Source organism: Oncorhynchus mykiss, chromosome 24 (genome assembly GCF_057628025.1).
Source record: "Oncorhynchus mykiss isolate SJ-2025 chromosome 24, ASM5762802v1, whole genome shotgun sequence".
NCBI lineage: Eukaryota > Metazoa > Chordata > Actinopteri > Salmoniformes > Salmonidae > Oncorhynchus > Oncorhynchus mykiss.
This window is the reverse complement of record NC_143045.1, coordinates 35,075,288-35,098,654: the sequence shown is the minus strand read 5'-3', so window position 1 is coordinate 35,098,654 and position 23,367 is coordinate 35,075,288. Positions and strand designations below refer to the sequence as shown.

General features: G+C 36.3%; 1 protein-coding gene across 3 annotated transcripts in view; it reads right to left on the bottom strand.

Moving 5' to 3' along the window:
* pde2a (phosphodiesterase 2A) overlaps positions 1-23,367 on the bottom strand; it is a 284,813-nt gene that overhangs the window by 13,151 nt on the left and 248,295 nt on the right. For all 3 annotated transcript variants that reach the window (XM_090218907.1, XM_090218908.1, XM_090218906.1), the window contains exons 19-22: positions 21,608-21,685; positions 21,392-21,514; positions 2,083-2,153; positions 420-542 (exon numbers count right to left, since the gene is read on the bottom strand). In XM_090218907.1, coding sequence (XP_090075033.1) covers positions 420-542; positions 2,083-2,153; positions 21,392-21,514; positions 21,608-21,685 — 395 coding nt within the window. The remainder of the gene's footprint in view (positions 1-419; positions 543-2,082; positions 2,154-21,391; positions 21,515-21,607; positions 21,686-23,367) is intronic.

The window sequence follows — 23,367 nt, the reverse complement described above, 5'->3', positions numbered from 1 at the left end:
ATGGTGTAGTATATAGGGTAGATGGTGTAGTATATAGGGTTAGGGTATAGGGTAGATGGTGTAGCATATAGGGTAGATGGTGTAGTATATAGGGTTAGGGTATAGGGTAGATGGTGTAGTATATAGGGTTAGGGTATAGGGTAGATGGTGTGGTATATAGGGTTAGGGTTATAGGGTAGATGGTGTAGTATATAGGGTTAGGGTACAGGGTAGATGGTGTAGTATATAGGGTTAGGGTATAGGGTAGATTGTGTAGTATATAGGTATAGGGTAGATTGTGTAGTATATAGGGTTAGGGTATAGGGTAGATTGTGTAGTATATAGGGTTAGGGTAGATAGTGTAGTATATAGGGATAGGGTATAGGGTAGATTGTGTAGTATATAGGGTATAGGGTAGATAGTGTGGTATGTCTACTTACTCCAGGTAGTTGGCCAGGCCCAGGTTCTTGTAGAGGAGATAACAGAAGTGAGAGACCGAGAACGCGTGAGTCCAGTTGTGATAGGGAGGATCTCTGTAACCCTTCTTCACCATCAGACAGAACCTGCAACCAATGACAATCGCACAATCTATCACCACTTCTTCAACATAGCAACATCAAGAGAGAGAGAGAGAGAGAGAGAGAAAGAGGTAGAGAGAGAGAGAGAGAGGTAGAGAGAGAGATAGAGAGGTAGAGAGAGCAAGAGGTAGAGAGAGAGAGAGGTAGAGAGAGAGAGGTAGAGAGAGAGAGAGAGCGGTAGAGAGAGAGAGAGCGGTAGAGAGAGAGAGAGAGCGGTAGAGAGAGAGAGAGCGGTAGAGAGAGAGAGCGGTAGAGAGAGAGAGCGGTAGAGAGAGAGAGGTAGAGAGAGAGAGGTAGAGAGAGAGAGGTAGAGAGAGGTAGAGGTAGAGAGAGAGGTAGAGGTAGAGAGAGAGGTAGAGAGAGAGGTAGAGGTAGAGAGAGAGGTAGAGAGAGAGAGGTAGAGGTAGAGAGAGAGAGGTAGAGGTAGAGAGAGAGGTAGAGGTAGAGAGAGTGAAGTAGAGAGAGTGAGGTAGAGAGAGAGTGAGGTAGAGAGAGAGTGAGAGAGAGAGAGGTAGAGAGAGAGAGAGAGGTAGAGAGAGAGAGAGGTAGAGAAAGGTAGAGAGAGAGAGAGAGGTAGAGAGAGAGAGAGGTAGAGAGATAGAGAGGTAGAGAGAGAGAGAGGTAGAGAGAGAGAGGTAGAGAGAGAGAGAGAGAGAGGTAGAGAGAGAGAGAGAGGTAGAGAGAGAGAGGTAGAGAGAGAGAGGTAGAGAGAGAGAGAGAGAGAGAGAGAGAGAGAGGTAGAGAGAGAGAGAGGTAGAGAGAGGTAGAGAGATAGAGAGGTAGAGAGAGAGAGAGGTAGAGAGAGAGAGGTAGAGAGAGAGAGAGAGAGAGAGAGAGAGAGGTAGAGAGAGAGAGAGAGGTAGAGAGAGAGAGAGAGGTAGAGAGAGAGAGAGAGGTAGAGAGAGAGAGGTAGAGAGAGAGAGAGAGGTAGAGAGAGAGAGAGGTAGAGAGAGAGGTAGAGAGAGAGGTAGAGAGAGAGGTAGAGAGAGAGAGAGGTAGAGAGAGAGAGGTAGAGAGAGGTAGAGAGGTAGGTAGAGGTAGAGAGGTAGGTAGAGGTAGAGAGGTGTAGAGAGAGAGAGGTGTAGAGAGAGAGAGGTGTAGAGAGAGAGGTGTAGAGAGAGAGGTGTAGAGAGAGAGAGAGAGAGGTAGAGAGAGAAATTCTGGGTGAAATTCCACAGTGTGCCATCACAGCAGCAAGATTTGTGACCTGTTGCCACAAGAAAAGGGCAACCAGTGAAGAACAAACACCATTGTAAATACAACCCATATTTTTGCTTATTTATTTTCCCTTGTGTGCTTTAACTATTTGTGCATTGTTACAACACTGTATATATATATATATATATATAATATGACATTTGTACATTATTGTTTTTAAACTTCTGTATGTGTAATGTTTACTGTTCATTTTAATTGTTTATTTCACTTTTGTATAATATCTACCTCACTTGCTTTGGCAATGTTAACACACGTTTCCCATGCCAATAAAGCCCCTTGAATTGAATTGAGAGAGAGATATATATACCTGGCCAGAGTGTGCAGGTCAATCTTATAGGTGTTGATAAAGCCCATGTCCTCAAACATACTCAGGATACCCTGGAGAGACAGGAGAGATAGATATTAGACGCAGGAGAGATAGATATTAGACGCAGTACAGCAGTCTGGCTGAATACGCATGAATACTCCCCATATTTACTCTTAGTGGTCAAAACTGTGAGGGGCTGCAGGTAGCCTAGTAGTTAGAGCGTTGGGCCAAAAACCGAAAGGTTGCTGGATGGAATCCCCGAGCTGACAAGGTAAAATTCTGTCATTCTGCCCCTGATTAAGGCAGTTAACCCACTGTTCCCCGGGCGCCGTGGATGTCGATGAAGGCAAACCCGAACCTCTCTGATTCAGAGGGGTTGGGTTAAATGTGGAAGACACATTTCAGTTGAATACATTGTTGACTGACTAGGTTTTCCCTTTGTTCCAAGGAAGATTGTTGGATGTGCACATAGAGATGGAAAGAGGTCTTATCTTTGTGTCTGTAACCATTATGGGATCTGTGACAGCATCGGTGTACCTTTTTGAGGCTACCTCCATTTTAAAGTAGTCTATTTTCTTCTTCTTTTATGTCTAAAAGAAGTGTAAAGATCCAAATTGGTGATTTACCACCACCTGTAGTGTTGAAATGCTGAACAAAATAATGTGTCATTGATTTGTTGTGGCCACTAGATGGTGCTAGTTAAGCCATTTACAAACCTACTTGAAGAAGAAGTGAATTTTCTGATTGCCCCCAACACATAGGAATCCCCGCCCAGTTGACAACTTTATAATAGTAGAAGCCCTCAATGGCGAAGTCCATGAGTCCTCTATCGATCCATTAATCCTGCACATTGTAAATATGGTACTGGAACTGACCCTGGGAAGGCCACCATTTTCCATCAAGATAGAACTGCCAAAGGGGGAGGAGTTGCAATCTACTGCAGAAGATAGCCTGCAAAGTTCTGTCATACTTTCCAGGTCTATGCCCAAACTGTTTGAGCTTCTAATTTTAAAAATGAATCTCTCCAGAAATAAGTATCTCACTGTTGCCGCCTGTTATAGACCCCCCTCAGCTCCCAGCTGTGCCCTAGACACCACATGTGAATTGATTTCCCCCCATATATCTAGATGCCCTCAATCTCACACAAATTATGACTGCCCTCGACCAGCACAAAAACGTTCTGTGGCGTACTGCACAAGCATCGAATAGTCGCCACGATATGCAACTTTTCAGGGAAGTCAGGAACCAATACACACAGTAAGTTAGGAAAGCAAAGGCTAGCTTTTTCAAACAGAAATTTGCATCCTGCAGCACTAATTCCAAAAAGTTTTGAGACACTGTAAAGTCCATGGAGAATAAGAGCACCTCCTCCCAGCTGCCCACTGCACTGAGGCTAGGTAACACGGTCATCACCGATAAATCCATGATAATCGAGAATTTCAATAAGCATTTCTCTACGGCTGGCCATGCTTTCCTCCTGGCTACCCCAACCCCAGCCAACAGCTCTGCACCCCCCGCAGCTACTTGCCCAAGCCTCCCCAGCTTCTCCTTCACCCAAATACAGATAGCAGATGTTCTGAAAGAGCTGCAAAACCTGGACCTGTACATATCAGCTGGGCTAGACAATCTGGACCCTCTCTTTCTAAAATTATCCACCACCATTGTTGCAACCCCTATTACTAGTCTGTTCAACCTCTCTTTCGTATCGTCTGAGATTCCTAAAGATTGGAAAACTGCCGCGGTCATCCCCCTCTTCAAAGGGGGTGACACTCTAGACCCAAACTTTTACAGACCTATATCCATCCTGCCATGCCTTTCCAAAATCTTCAAAAGCCAAGTTAACAAACAGATCAGTGAACATTTCGAATCCCACCATACCTTCTCCGCTGTGCAATCCAGTTTCCTGGTCACGGGTGCACCTCAGCCATGCTCAAGGTACTAAACGATATCATAACCGCCATCGATAAAAGACAGTACTGTGCAGCCGTCTTCATCAACCTAGCCAAGGCTTTCGACTCTGTCAATCACCGTAATCTTATCGGCAGTCTCAACAGACTTGACTGCCTCGCCTGGTTCACCAACTACTTCTCAGATAGTGTGTCAAATTGGAGGGCCTGTTGTCCAGACCTCTGGCAGTCTCTATGGGGGTGCCTCAGGGTTCAATTCTCGGGCCGACCCTTTTCTCTGTATATATATCAAAGATGTCGCTCTTGCTGCGGTTGATTCCTTGATCCACTTCTACGCAGACAACACCATTCTGTATACCTCTGGCCCTTCTTTGGACACTGTGTTAACAAACCTCCAGACAAGCTTCAATGCCATACAACACTCCTTCCGTGGCCTCCAACTGCTCCTAAATGCAAGTAAAACTAAATGCATGCTCTTCAACCGATCGCTGCCCGCACCTGACTGCCTGACTAGCATCACTACTCTGGAAGGTTCTGACTTAGAATATGTGGACAACTACAAATACTTAGGTGTCTGGCTAGCCTGTAAACTCTCCTTCCAGACTCACATTAAGCATCTCCAATCCAAAATTAAATCTAGACTCGGCTTCCTATTTCACAACACTCACGTTGACAAACATACCCTCGTAAAACTGACCATCCTACCGATCCTCAACTTCGGCGATGTCATTTACAAAATAGCCTCCAACACTCTACTCAGCAAACTGGATGCAGTCTATCACAGTGCCATCCGTTTTGTCACCAAAGCCCCATATACCACCCACCACTGTGACCTGTATGCTCTCGTTGGCTGGCCCTCACTTCATATTCGTCACCAGACTTATTGGCTCCAGGTCATCTATAAGTCTTTGCTAGGTAAAGCTCTGCCTTATCTTAGCTCACTGGTCACCATAGCAGCACCCACCCGTAGCACACGTTTCAGCAGGTATATCTCACTGGTCACCCCCAAAGCCAATTCCACATTTGGCCGCCTTTCCTTCCAGGTCTCTGCTGCCAATGACTGGAACAAATTTAGCAAAAATCGCTGAAGTTGGAGACATATCTCCCTCACTAACTTTAAGCAGCAGCTATCTGAGCAGCTCATCGATCTCTGCAGCTGTACGTAGCCCATCTGTAAATAGCCCATCCAACTACCTACTAACTACTGTGTCGTTGTTTTTGTCGCACTGCTTTGCTTTATCTTGGCCAAGTCACAGTTGTAAATGAGAACTTGTTCTCAACTGGCCTACCTGGTTAAATAAAAGAGAAATAAAAATATATAGTGTGTTTATTTTATCATGACCTTCTTCTTTCTTATTTTTATATCTATTGTGTTTTTCATCTACCTTGTTAATTTTAGGACTACATTGTTATTGGTTACTGCATTGTTGAATCTGAAATTGAAACTATACATCTCTATGGAAACTATACATCTCTATGGAAACCATACATCTCTATGGAAACCATACATCTCTATGGATACTATACATATCTATGGAAACTATACATATCTATGGATACTATACATCTTTATGGATACTATACATCTCTATGGATACTATACATCTCTATGGATACTATACATATCTATGGATACTATACATCTCTATGGATACTATACATCTCTATGGATACTATACATCTCTATGGAAACTATACATATCTATGGATACTATACATCTCTATGGATACTATACATCTCTATGGATACTATACATCTCTATGGATACTATACATATCTATGGAAACTATTCATATCTATGGATACTATACATCTCTATGGAAACGATACATCTCTATGGATACTATACATCTCTATGGATATTATACATCTCTATGGAAACTATACATCTCTATGGATACTATACCTCTCTATGGATACTACACATCTCTATGGATACTATACATCTCTATGGATACTATACATCTCTATGGATACTATACATCTCTATGGAAACTATACATATCTATGGAAACTATACATCTCTATGGATACTATACCTCTCTATGGAAACTATACATCTCTATGGATACTATACCTCTCTATGGATACTATAGCTCTCTATGGAAACTATACATCTCTATGGATACTATACATCTCTATGGATACTATACATATCTATGGATACTACACATCTCTATGGATACTATACATATCTATGGATACTATACATCTCTATGGATACTATACATCTCTATGGATACTATACATCTCTATGGAAACTATACATATCTATGGAAACTATACATCTCTATGGATACTATACATCTCTATGGATATTATACCTCTCTATGGATACTATACATCTCTATGGATACTATACATCTCTATGGATATTATACCTGTCTATGGATACTATACATCTCTATGGATGATACATCTCTATGGATACTATACATCTCTATGGATGATACATCTCTATGGATACTATACATCTCTATGGATACTATACATCTCTATGGATACTATACCTCTCTATGGATACTATACCTCTCTATGGATACATCTCTATGGATACTATACATCTCTATGGATACTATACATCTCTATGGAAACTATACATCTCTGGATACTATACATCTCTATGGATACTATACATCTCTATGGATACTATACATCTCTATGGAAACTATACATATCTATGGAAACTATACATATCTATGGAAACTATACATCTCTATGGATACTATACATCTCTATGGATACTATACATCTCTATGGATACCTCTCTATGGATACTATACCTCTCTATGGATACTATACCTCTCTATGGATACCTCTCTGTGGATACTATACATCTCTATGGATACTATACATCTCTATGGAAACTATACATATCTATGGAAACTATACATATCTATGGAAACTATACATATCTATGGAAACTATACATCTCTATGGATACTATACATCTCTATGGAAACTATACATCTCTATGGATACTATACCTCTCTATGGATACTATACCTCTCTATGGAAACTATACATCTCTATGGATACTATACATCTCTATGGATACTATACATATCTATGGATACTACACATCTCTATGGATACTATACATCTCTATGGATACTATACATCTCTATGGATACTATACATCTCTATGGATACTATACATCTCTATGGATACTATACATCTCTATGGAAACTATACATATCTATTGAAACTATACATCTCTATGGATACTATACATCTCTATGGATATTATACCTCTCTATGGATACTATACATCTCCATGGATACTATACATCTCTATGGATACTATACATCTCTATGGATGATACATCTCTATGGATACTATACATCTCTATGGATACTATACATCTCTATGGATACTATACATCTCTATGGATACTATACATCTCTATGGATACATCTCTATGGATACTATACATCTCTATGGATACTATACATCTCTATGGATACTATACATATCTATGGATACTATACATCTCTATGGATACTATACATCTCTATGGATACTATACATCTCTATGGATACCATACATATCTATGGATACTATACATCTCTATGGATACTATACATCTCTATGGAAACTATACATCTCTATGGATACTATACCTCTCTATGGAAACTATACATCTCTATGGATACTATACATCTCTATGGATACTATACATATCTATGGATACTATACATCTCTATGGATACTATACCTCTCTATGGAAACTATACATCTCTATGGATACTATACATCTCTATGGATACTATACATCTCTATGGATACTATACATATCTATGGATACTATACATCTCTATGGATACTATACATCTCTATGGATACTATACATATCTATGGATACTATACATATCTATGGATACTATACATCTCTATGGATACTATACATCTCTATGGATACTATACATCTCTATGGAAACTATACATCTCTATGGATACTATACATCTCTATGGATATTATACCTCTTTATGGATACTATACATCTCTATGGATACTATACATCTCTATGGATATTATACATCTCTATGGATATTATACCTCTCTATGGAAACTGTACATCTCTATGGATACTATACATCTCTATGGATATTATACCTCTCTATGGATACTATACATCTCTATGGATACTATACATCTCTATGGATACTATACATCTCTATGGATACTATACATATCTATGGATACTATACATCTCTATGGATACTATACATCTCTATGGATACTATACATCTCTATGGAAACTATACATATCTATGGATACTATACATCTCTATGGATACTATACATCTCTATGGATACTATACATCTCTATGGATACTATACATATCTATGGAAACTATTCATATCTATGGATACTATACATCTCTATGGAAACGATACATCTCTATGGATACTATACATCTCTATGGATATTATACATCTCTATGGAAACTATACATCTCTATGGATACTATACCTCTCTATGGATACTACACATCTCTATGGATACTATACATCTCTATGGATACTATACATCTCTATGGATACTATACATCTCTATGGAAACTATACATATCTATGGAAACTATACATCTCTATGGATACTATACCTCTCTATGGAAACTATACATCTCTATGGATACTATACCTCTCTATGGATACTATAGCTCTCTATGGAAACTATACATCTCTATGGATACTATACATCTCTATGGATACTATACATATCTATGGATACTACACATCTCTATGGATACTATACATATCTATGGATACTATACATCTCTATGGATACTATACATCTCTATGGATACTATACATCTCTATGGATACTATACATCTCTATGGAAACTATACATATCTATGGAAACTATACATCTCTATGGATACTATACATCTCTATGGATATTATACCTCTCTATGGATACTATACATCTCTATGGATACTATACATCTCTATGGATATTATACCTGTCTATGGATACTATACATCTCTATGGATGATACATCTCTATGGATACTATACATCTCTATGGATGATACATCTCTATGGATACTATACATCTCTATGGATACTATACATCTCTATGGATACTATACATCTCTATGGATACTATACATCTCTATGGATACTATACCTCTCTATGGATACTATACCTCTCTATGGATACATCTCTATGGATACTATACATCTCTATGGATACTATACATCTCTATGGAAACTATACATCTCTGGATACTATACATCTCTATGGATACTATACATCTCTATGGATACTATACATCTCTATGGAAACTATACATATCTATGGAAACTATACATATCTATGGAAACTATACATCTCTATGGATACTATACATCTCTATGGATACTATACATCTCTATGGATACCTCTCTATGGATACTATACCTCTCTATGGATACTATACCTCTCTATGGATACCTCTCTGTGGATACTATACATCTCTATGGAAACTATACATATCTATGGAAACTATACATATCTATGGAAACTATACATATCTATGGAAACTATACATCTCTATGGATACTATACATCTCTATGGAAACTATACATCTCTATGGATACTATACATCTCTATGGATACTATACATCTCTATGGATACTATACCTCTCTATGGATACTATACATCTCCATGGATACTATACATCTCTATGGATACTATACATCTCTATGGATGATACATCTCTATGGATACTATACATCTCTATGGATACTATACATATCTATGGATACTATACATCTCTATGGATACTATACATCTCTATGGATACATCTCTATGGATACTATACATCTCTATGGATACTATACATCTCTATGGATACTATACATATCTATGGATACTATACATCTCTATGGATACTATACATCTCTATGGATACTATACATCTCTATGGATACCATACATATCTATGGATACTATACATCTCTATGGATACTATACATCTCTATGGAAACTATACATCTCTATGGATACTATACCTCTCTATGGAAACTATACATCTCTATGGATACTATACATCTCTATGGATACTATACATATCTATGGATACTATACATCTCTATGGATACTATACCTCTCTATGGAAACTATACATCTCTATGGATACTATACATCTCTATGGATACTATACATCTCTATGGATACTATACATATCTATGGATACTATACATCTCTATGGATACTATACATCTCTATGGATACTATACATATCTATGGATACTATACATATCTATGGATACTATACATCTCTATGGATACTATACATCTCTATGGATACTATACATCTCTATGGAAACTATACATCTCTATGGATACTATACATATCTATGGATACTATACATCTCTATGGATACTATACATCTCTATGGATACTATACATCTCTATGGATACCATACATATCTATGGATACTATACATCTCTATGGATACTATACATCTCTATGGAAACTATACATCTCTATGGATACTATACCTCTCTATGGAAACTATACATCTCTATGGATACTATACATCTCTATGGATACTATACATATCTATGGATACTATACATCTCTATGGATACTATACCTCTCTATGGAAACTATACATCTCTATGGATACTATACATCTCTATGGATACTATACATCTCTATGGATACTATACATATCTATGGATACTATACATCTCTATGGATACTATACATCTCTATGGATACTATACATATCTATGGATACTATACATATCTATGGATACTATACATCTCTATGGATACTATACATCTCTATGGATACTATACATCTCTATGGAAACTATACATCTCTATGGATACTATACATCTCTATGGATATTATACCTCTTTATGGATACTATACATCTCTATGGATACTATACATCTCTATGGATATTATACATCTCTATGGATATTATACCTCTCTATGGAAACTGTACATCTCTATGGATACTATACATCTCTATGGATATTATACCTCTCTATGGATACTATACATCTCTATGGATACTATACATCTCTATGGATACTATACATCTCTATGGATACTATACATATCTATGGATACTATACATCTCTATGGATACTATACATCTCTATGGATACTATACATCTCTATGGAAACTATACATATCTATGGATACTATACATCTCTATGGATACTATACATCTCTATGGATACTATACATCTCTATGGATACTATACATATCTATGGAAACTATTCATATCTATGGATACTATACATCTCTATGGAAACGATACATCTCTATGGATACTATACATCTCTATGGATATTATACATCTCTATGGAAACTATACATCTCTATGGATACTATACCTCTCTATGGATACTACACATCTCTATGGATACTATACATCTCTATGGATACTATACATCTCTATGGATACTATACATCTCTATGGAAACTATACATATCTATGGAAACTATACATCTCTATGGATACTATACCTCTCTATGGAAACTATACATCTCTATGGATACTATACCTCTCTATGGATACTATAGCTCTCTATGGAAACTATACATCTCTATGGATACTATACATCTCTATGGATACTATACATATCTATGGATACTACACATCTCTATGGATACTATACATATCTATGGATACTATACATCTCTATGGATACTATACATCTCTATGGATACTATACATCTCTATGGATACTATACATCTCTATGGAAACTATACATATCTATGGAAACTATACATCTCTATGGATACTATACATCTCTATGGATATTATACCTCTCTATGGATACTATACATCTCTATGGATACTATACATCTCTATGGATATTATACCTGTCTATGGATACTATACATCTCTATGGATGATACATCTCTATGGATACTATACATCTCTATGGATGATACATCTCTATGGATACTATACATCTCTATGGATACTATACATCTCTATGGATACTATACATCTCTATGGATACTATACATCTCTATGGATACTATACCTCTCTATGGATACTATACCTCTCTATGGATACATCTCTATGGATACTATACATCTCTATGGATACTATACATCTCTATGGAAACTATACATCTCTGGATACTATACATCTCTATGGATACTATACATCTCTATGGATACTATACATCTCTATGGAAACTATACATATCTATGGAAACTATACATATCTATGGAAACTATACATCTCTATGGATACTATACATCTCTATGGATACTATACATCTCTATGGATACCTCTCTATGGATACTATACCTCTCTATGGATACTATACCTCTCTATGGATACCTCTCTGTGGATACTATACATCTCTATGGAAACTATACATATCTATGGAAACTATACATATCTATGGAAACTATACATATCTATGGAAACTATACATCTCTATGGATACTATACATCTCTATGGAAACTATACATCTCTATGGATACTATACATCTCTATGGATACTATACATCTCTATGGATACTATACCTCTCTATGGATACTATACATCTCCATGGATACTATACATCTCTATGGATACTATACATCTCTATGGATGATACATCTCTATGGATACTATACATCTCTATGGATACTATACATATCTATGGATACTATACATCTCTATGGATACTATACATCTCTATGGATACATCTCTATGGATACTATACATCTCTATGGATACTATACATCTCTATGGATACTATACATATCTATGGATACTATACATCTCTATGGATACTATACATCTCTATGGATACTATACATCTCTATGGATACCATACATATCTATGGATACTATACATCTCTATGGATACTATACATCTCTATGGAAACTATACATCTCTATGGATACTATACCTCTCTATGGAAACTATACATCTCTATGGATACTATACATCTCTATGGATACTATACATATCTATGGATACTATACATCTCTATGGATACTATACCTCTCTATGGAAACTATACATCTCTATGGATACTATACATCTCTATGGATACTATACATCTCTATGGATACTATACATATCTATGGATACTATACATCTCTATGGATACTATACATCTCTATGGATACTATACATATCTATGGATACTATACATATCTATGGATACTATACATCTCTATGGATACTATACATCTCTATGGATACTATACATCTCTATGGAAACTATACATCTCTATGGATACTATACATCTCTATGGATATTATACCTCTTTATGGATACTATACATCTCTATGGATACTATACATCTCTATGGATATTATACATCTCTATGGATATTATACCTCTCTATGGAAACTATACATCTCTATGGATACTATACATCTCTATGGATATTATACCTCTCTATGGATACTATACATCTCTATGGATACTATACATCTCTATGGATACTATACATATCTATGGATACTATACATCTCTATGGATACTATACATCTCTATGGATACTATACATCTCTATGGAAACTATACATATCTATGGATACTATACATCTCTATGGATACTATACATCTCTATGGATACTATACATCTCTATGGATACTATACATATCTATGGAAACTATTCATATCTATGGATACTATACATCTCTATGGAAACGATACATCTCTATGGATACTATACATCTCTATGGATATTATACATCTCTATGGAAACTATACATCTCTATGGATACTATACCTCTCTATGGATACTACACATCTCTATGGATACTATACATCTCTATGGATACTATACATCTCTATGGATACTATACATCTCTATGGAAACTATACATATCTATGGAAACTATACATCTCTATGGATACTATACCTCTCTATGGAAACTATACATCTCTATGGATACTATACCTCTCTATGGATACTATAGCTCTCTATGGAAACTATACATCTCTATGGATACTATACATCTCTATGGATACTATACATATCTATGGATACTACACATCTCTATGGATACTATACATATCTATGGATACTATACATCTCTATGGATACTATACATCTCTATGGATACTATACATCTCTATGGATACTATACATCTCTATGGAAACTATACATATCTATGGAAACTATACATCTCTATGGATACTATACATCTCTATGGATATTATACCTCTCTATGGATACTATACATCTCTATGGATACTATACATCTCTATGGATATTATACCTGTCTATGGATACTATACATCTCTATGGATGATACATCTCTATGGATACTATACATCTCTATGGATGATACATCTCTATGGATACTATACATCTCTATGGATACTATACATCTCTATGGATACTATACATCTCTATGGATACTATACATCTCTATGGATACTATACCTCTCTATGGATACTATACCTCTCTATGGATACATCTCTATGGATACTATACATCTCTATGGATACTATACATCTCTATGGAAACTATACATCTCTGGATACTATACATCTCTATGGATACTATACATCTCTATGGATACTATACATCTCTATGGAAACTATACATATCTATGGATACTATACATCTCTATGGATACTATACATCTCTATGGATACTATACATCTCTATGGATACTATACATCTCTATGGATACTATACATCTCTATGGAAACTATACATATCTATGGAAACTATACATCTCTATGGATACTATACATCTCTATGGATATTATACCTCTCTATGGATACTATACATCTCCATGGATACTATACATCTCTATGGATACTATACATCTCTATGAATGATACATCTCTATGGATACTATACATCTCTATGGATGATACATCTCTATGGATACTATACATCTCTATGGATACTATACATCTCTATGGATACTATACATCTCTATGGATACTATACATCTCTATGGATACATCTCTATGGATACTATACATCTCTATGGATACTATACATATCTATGGATACTATACATCTCTATGGATACTATACATCTCTATGGATACTATACATCTCTATGGATACCATACATATCTATGGATACTATACATCTCTATGGATACTATACATCTCTATGGAAACTATACATCTCTATGGATACTATACCTCTCTATGGAAACTATACATCTCTATGGATACTATACATCTCTATGGATACTATACATATCTATGGATACTATACATCTCTATGGATACTATACCTCTCTATGGAAACTATACATCTCTATGGATACTATACATCTCTATGGATACTATACATCTCTATGGATACTATACATATCTATGGATACTATACATCTCTATGGATACTATACATCTCTATGGATACTATACATATCTATGGATACTATACATATCTATGGATACTATACATCTCTATGGATACTATACATCTCTATGGATACTATACATCTCTATGGAAACTATACATCTCTATGGATACTATACATCTCTATGGATATTATACCTCTTTATGGATACTATACATCTCTATGGATACTATACATCTCTATGGATATTATACATCTCTATGGATATTATACCTCTCTATGGATACTATACATCTCTATGGATACATCTCTATGGATACATCTCTATGGATACTACACATCTCTATGGATATTATACCTCTCTATGGATACTATACTTTACCTCTCTATGGATACTATACATCTCTATGGAAACTATACATCTCTATGGATACTATACATCTCTATGGAAACTATACATATCTATGGAAACTATACATATCTATGGAAACTATACCTCTCTATGGATACTATACATCTCTATGGATACTATACATCTCTATGGATGATACATCTCTATGGATACTATACATCTCTATGGATACTATACCTCTCTATGGATACTATACATCTCTATGGATGATACATCTCTATGGATACTATACATCTCTATGGATGATACATCTCTATGGATACTATACATCTCTATGGATACTATACATCTCTATGGATACTATACATCTCTATGGATACTATACATCTCTATGGATACTATACCTCTCTATGGATACCTCTCTATGGATACCTCTCTATGGATACTATACCTCTCTATGGATACCTCTCTGTGGATACTATACATCTCTATGGATACTATACCTCTCTATGGATACTTTACATCTCTATGGATACTATACATCTCTATGGATACTACACATCTCTATGGATATTGTACCTCTCTATGGATACATCTCTATGGATACATCTCTATGGATACTACACATCTCTATGGATATTGTACCTCTCTATGGATACTATACATCTATGGATACTATACCTCTCTATGGATCCGTTACATCTCTATGGATACTGTACATCTATATGGATACTATACATCTCTATGGATACTTTACATCTATATGGATACTACACATCTCTATGGATACTATACATATCTATGCATACTTTACCTCTCTATGGATACTATACATCTCTATGGATGATACATCTCTATGGATACTATACATCTCTATGGATACTATACATCTCTATGGATACTTTAGCTCTCTATGGATACCTCTCTATGGATACTATACCTCTCTATGGATACTATACCTCTCTATGGATACCTCTCTGTGGATACTATACATCTCTATGGATACTATACCTCTCTATGGATACTTTACATCTCTATGGATACTATACATCTCTATGGATACTTTACCTCTCTATGGATACTATACATCTCTATGGATACTTTACCTCTCTATGGATACTATACATCTCTATGGATGATACATCTCTATGGATACTATACATCTCTATGGATACTATACATCTCTATGGATACTATACATCTCTATGGATACTATACATCTCTATGGATACTATACCTCTCTATGGATACTATACCTCTCTATGGATACATCTCTATGGATACTATACATCTCTATGGATACTATACATCTCTATGGAAACTATACATCTCTGGATACTATACATCTCTATGGATACTATACATCTCTATGGATACTATACATCTCTATGGAAACTATACATATCTATGGATACTATACATCTCTATGGATACTATACATCTCTATGGATACTATACATCTCTATGGATACTATACATCTCTATGGATACTATACATCTCTATGGAAACTATACATATCTATGGAAACTATACATCTCTATGGATACTATACATCTCTATGGATATTATACCTCTCTATGGATACTATACATCTCCATGGATACTATACATCTCTATGGATACTATACATCTCTATGAATGATACATCTCTATGGATACTATACATCTCTATGGATGATACATCTCTATGGATACTATACATCTCTATGGATACTATACATCTCTATGGATACTATACATCTCTATGGATACTATACATCTCTATGGATACATCTCTATGGATACTATACATCTCTATGGATACTATACATATCTATGGATACTATACATCTCTATGGATACTATACATCTCTATGGATACTATACATCTCTATGGATACCATACATATCTATGGATACTATACATCTCTATGGATACTATACATCTCTATGGAAACTATACATCTCTATGGATACTATACCTCTCTATGGAAACTATACATCTCTATGGATACTATACATCTCTATGGATACTATACATATCTATGGATACTATACATCTCTATGGATACTATACCTCTCTATGGAAACTATACATCTCTATGGATACTATACATCTCTATGGATACTATACATCTCTATGGATACTATACATATCTATGGATACTATACATCTCTATGGATACTATACATCTCTATGGATACTATACATATCTATGGATACTATATATATCTATGGATACTATACATCTCTATGGATACTATACATCTCTATGGATACTATACATCTCTATGGAAACTATACATCTCTATGGATACTATACATCTCTATGGATATTATACCTCTTTATGGATACTATACATCTCTATGGATACTATACATCTCTATGGATATTATACATCTCTATGGATATTATACCTCTCTATGGATACTATACATCTCTATGGATACATCTCTATGGATACATCTCTATGGATACTACACATCTCTATGGATATTATACCTCTCTATGGATACTATACTTTACCTCTCTATGGATACTATACATCTCTATGGAAACTATACATCTCTATGGATACTATACATCTCTATGGAAACTATACATATCTATGGAAACTATACATATCTATGGAAACTATACCTCTCTATGGATACTATACATCTCTATGGATACTATACATCTCTATGGATGATACATCTCTATGGATACTATACATCTCTATGGATACTATACCTCTCTATGGATACTATACATCTCTATGGATGATACATCTCTATGGATACTATACATCTCTATGGATGATACATCTCTATGGATACTATACATCTCTATGGATACTATACATCTCTATGGATACTATACATCTCTATGGATACTATACATCTCTATGGATACTATACCTCTCTATGGATACCTCTCTATGGATACCTCTCTATGGATACTATACCTCTCTATGGATACCTCTCTGTGGATACTATACATCTCTATGGATACTATACCTCTCTATGGATACTTTACATCTCTATGGATACTATACATCTCTATGGATACTACACATCTCTATGGATATTGTACCTCTCTATGGATACATCTCTATGGATACATCTCTATGGATACTACACATCTCTATGGATATTGTACCTCTCTATGGATACTATACATCTATGGATACTATACCTCTCTATGGATCCGTTACATCTCTATGGATACTGTACATCTATATGGATACTATACATCTCTATGGATACTTTACATCTATATGGATACTACACATCTCTATGGATACTATACATATCTATGCATACTTTACCTCTCTATGGATACTATACATCTCTATGGATGATACATCTCTATGGATACTATACATCTCTATGGATACTATACATCTCTATGGATACTTTAGCTCTCTATGGATACCTCTCTATGGATACTATACCTCTCTATGGATACTATACCTCTCTATGGATACCTCTCTGTGGATACTATACATCTCTATGGATACTATACCTCTCTATGGATACTTTACATCTCTATGGATACTATACATCTCTATGGATACTTTACCTCTCTATGGATACTATACATCTCTATGGATACTTTACCTCTCTATGGATACTATACATCTCTATGGATGATACATCTCTATGGATACTATACATCTCTATGGATGATACATCTCTATGGATACTATACATCTCTATGGATACTATACATCTCTATGGATGATACATCTCTATGGATACTATACATCTCTATGGATGATACATCTCTATGGATACTATACATCTCTATGGATACTATACATCTCTATGGATACTATACATCTCTATGGATACTATACATCTCTATGGATACTATACCTCTCTATGGATACATCTCTATGGATACTATACATCTCTATGGATACTATACATCTCTATGGATACTATACATATCTATGGATACTATACATCTCTATGGATACTATACATCTCTATGGATACTATACATCTCTATGGATACCATACATATCTATGGATACTATACATCTCTATGGATACTATACATCTCTATGGAAACTATACATCTCTATGGATACTATACCTCTCTATGGAAACTATACATCTCTATGGATACTATACATCTCTATGGATACTATACATATCTATGGATACTATACATCTCTATGGATACTATACCTCTCTATGGAAACTATACATCTCTATGGATACTATACATCTCTATGGATACTATACATATCTATGGATACTATACATCTCTATGGATACTATACATATCTATGGATACTATACATATCTATGGATACTATACATCTCTATGGATACTATACATCTCTATGGATACTATACATCTCTATGGAAACTATACATCTCTATGGATACTATACATCTCTATGGATATTATACCTCTCTATGGATACTATACATCTCTATGGATACTATACATCTCTATGGATATTATACCTCTCTATAGATACTATACATCTCTATGGATACTATACATCTCTATGGATATTATACCTCTCTATGGATACTATACTTTACCTCTCTATGGATACTATACATCTCTATGGAAACTATACATCTCTATGGATACTATACATCTCTATGGATATTATACCTCTCTATGGATACTATACATCTCTATGGATACTATACATCTCTATGGATACTATACATCTCTATGGATACTATACATCTCTATGGATACTATACATCTCTATGGATACTATACATCTCTATGGATACTATACCTCTCTATGGATACCTCTCTATGGATACTATACCTCCCTATGGATACTATACCTCTCTATGGATACCTCTCTGTGGATACTATACATCTCTATGGATACTATACCTCTCTATGGATACTTTACATCTCTATGGATACTATACATCTCTATGGATACTATACATCTCTATGGATATTATACCTCTCTATGGATACTATACATCTCTATGGATATTATACCTCTCTATGGATACTATACATCTCTATGGATACTATACATCTCTATGGATGATACATCTCTATGGATACTATACATCTCTATGGATACTATGCATCTCTATGGATACTATACATCTCTATGGATACTATACATCTCTATGGATACTATACATCTCTATGGATACTATACCTCTCTATGGATACCTCTCTATGGATACTATACCTCTCTATGGATACTATACCTCTCTATGGATACCTCTCTGTGGATACTATACATCTCTATGGATACTATACCTCTCTATGGATACTTTACATCTCTATGGATACTATACATCTCTATGGATACTATACATCTCTATGGATACTACACATCTCTATGGATATTGTACCTCTCTATGGATACATCTCTATGGATACATCTCTATGGATACTACACATCTCTATGGATATTGTACCTCTCTATGGATACTATACATCTATGGATGATACATCTCTATGGATACTGTACATCTATATGGATACTATACATCTCTATGGATGATACATCTCTATGGATACTATACATCTCTATGGATGATACATCTCTATGGATACTATACATCTCTATGGATACTATACCTGTCTATGGATACATCTCTATGGATACCTCTCTATGGCTACTATACATCTCTGTGGATTTGCATGGACACACACCACAGGAGGCTGGTGTCACCTTAAATGGGGAGGACAGGCTTTGGTTTGATGCCATTCAATCGATCTGTTTCAGCCATTATTATGAGCTGCCCTCCCCTAGAGAATTCTCCACGTACTTACACACTCTTTCTCTGTCTGCTTGTCTTACCATGGGTGTGTTGTCGTCAGGTAGTGAGCGGGGTGTGTAGGTGAATTCAGCGAATAAGGGATGAATCTCATCCACTGGCTCCAGCCCAGTTTCCAACAGCTGGGCCACTTCCTGCTCTGAAACCTACACGCACACGCACACACATTACTGCTGCACTTGATGTCTGTGTGTGTGTTGGGGTGGGGGGGGGGGGGGGGTAGTGTGTGTGTGTTTTACCTTCATGTGGTACATCATCATCTCGTTGGCCAGGTGGGATCTGAACTGAGCCTCATGGACCTTCTTATACAGAAGAGACTGAACACGCAGGAGAGACCAGTCAGTCAACCACACAATTATACAGTAGAGACCAGTCAGTCAACCACATTATTATACAGGAGAGGCCAGTCAGTCAACCACATTATTATACAGGAGAGACCAGTCAGTCAACCACATTATTATACAGGAGAGACCAGTCAGTCAACCACATTATTATACAGGAGAGACCAGTCCGTCAACCACATTATTATACAGGAGAGACCAGTCAGCCAACCACATTATTATACAGGAGAGACCAGTCAGTCAACCACATTATTATACAGGAGAGACCAGTCAGTCAACCACACTAACATACAGGAGAGACCAGTCAGTCAACCACATTATTATACAGGAGAGACCAGTCAGTCAACCACATTAACATACAGGAGAGACCAGTCAGTCAACCACATTAACATACAGGAGAGACCAGTCAGTCAACCACATTAACATACAGGAGAGACCAGTCAGTCAACCACATTAACATACAGGAGAGACCAGTCAGTCAACCACATTATTATACAGGAGAGACCAGTCAGTCAACCACATTAACATACAGGAGAGACCAGTCAGTCAACCACATTATTATACAGGAGAGACCAGTCAGTCAACCACACTAACATACAGGAGAGACCAGTCAGTCAACCACATTAACATACTGGAGAGACCAGTCAGTCAACCACATTAACATACAGGAGAGCAGTCAGTCAACCACACTAACATACAGGAGAGACCAGTCAGTCAACCACACTAACATACAGGAGAGACCAGTCAGTCAACCACACTATTATACAGGAGAGACCAGTCAGTCAACCACATTAACATACAGGAGAGACCAGTCAGTCAACCACACTATTATACAGGAGAGACCAGTCAGTCAACCACATTATTATACAGGAGAGACCAGTCAGTCAACCACATTATTATACAGGAGAGACCAGTCAGTCAACCACATTATTATACAGGAGAAACCAGTCAGTCAACCACATTATTATACAGGAGAGACCAGTCAGTCAACCACATTATTATACAGGAGAGACCAGTCAGTCAACCACATTAACATACAGGAGAGACCAGTCAGTCAACCACATTATTATACAGGAGAGACCAGTCAGTCAACCACATTAACATACAGGAGAGACCAGTCAGTCAACCACATTATTATACAGGAGAGACCAGTCAGTCAACCACACTAACATACAGGAGAGACCAGTCAGTCAACCACATTAACATACAGGAGAGACCAGTCAGTCAACCACATTAACATACAGGAGAGCAGTCAGTCAACCACACTAACATACAGGAGAGACCAGTCAGTCAACCACACTAACATACAGGAGAGACCAGTCAGTCAACCACACTATTATACAGGAGAGACCAGTCAGTCAACCACATTAACATACAGGAGAGACCAGTCAGTCAACCACACTATTATACAGGAGAGACCAGTCAGTCAACCACATTATTATACAGGAGAGACCAGTCAGTCAACCACATTATTATACAGGAGAAACCAGTCAGTCAACCACATTATTATACAGGAGAGACCAGTCAGTCAACCACATTATTATACAGGAGAGACCAGTCAGTCAACCACATTAACATACAGGAGAGACCAGTCAGTCAACCACATTAACATACAGGAGAGACCAGTCAGTCAACCAAGTCTGACCACAACTAAATCT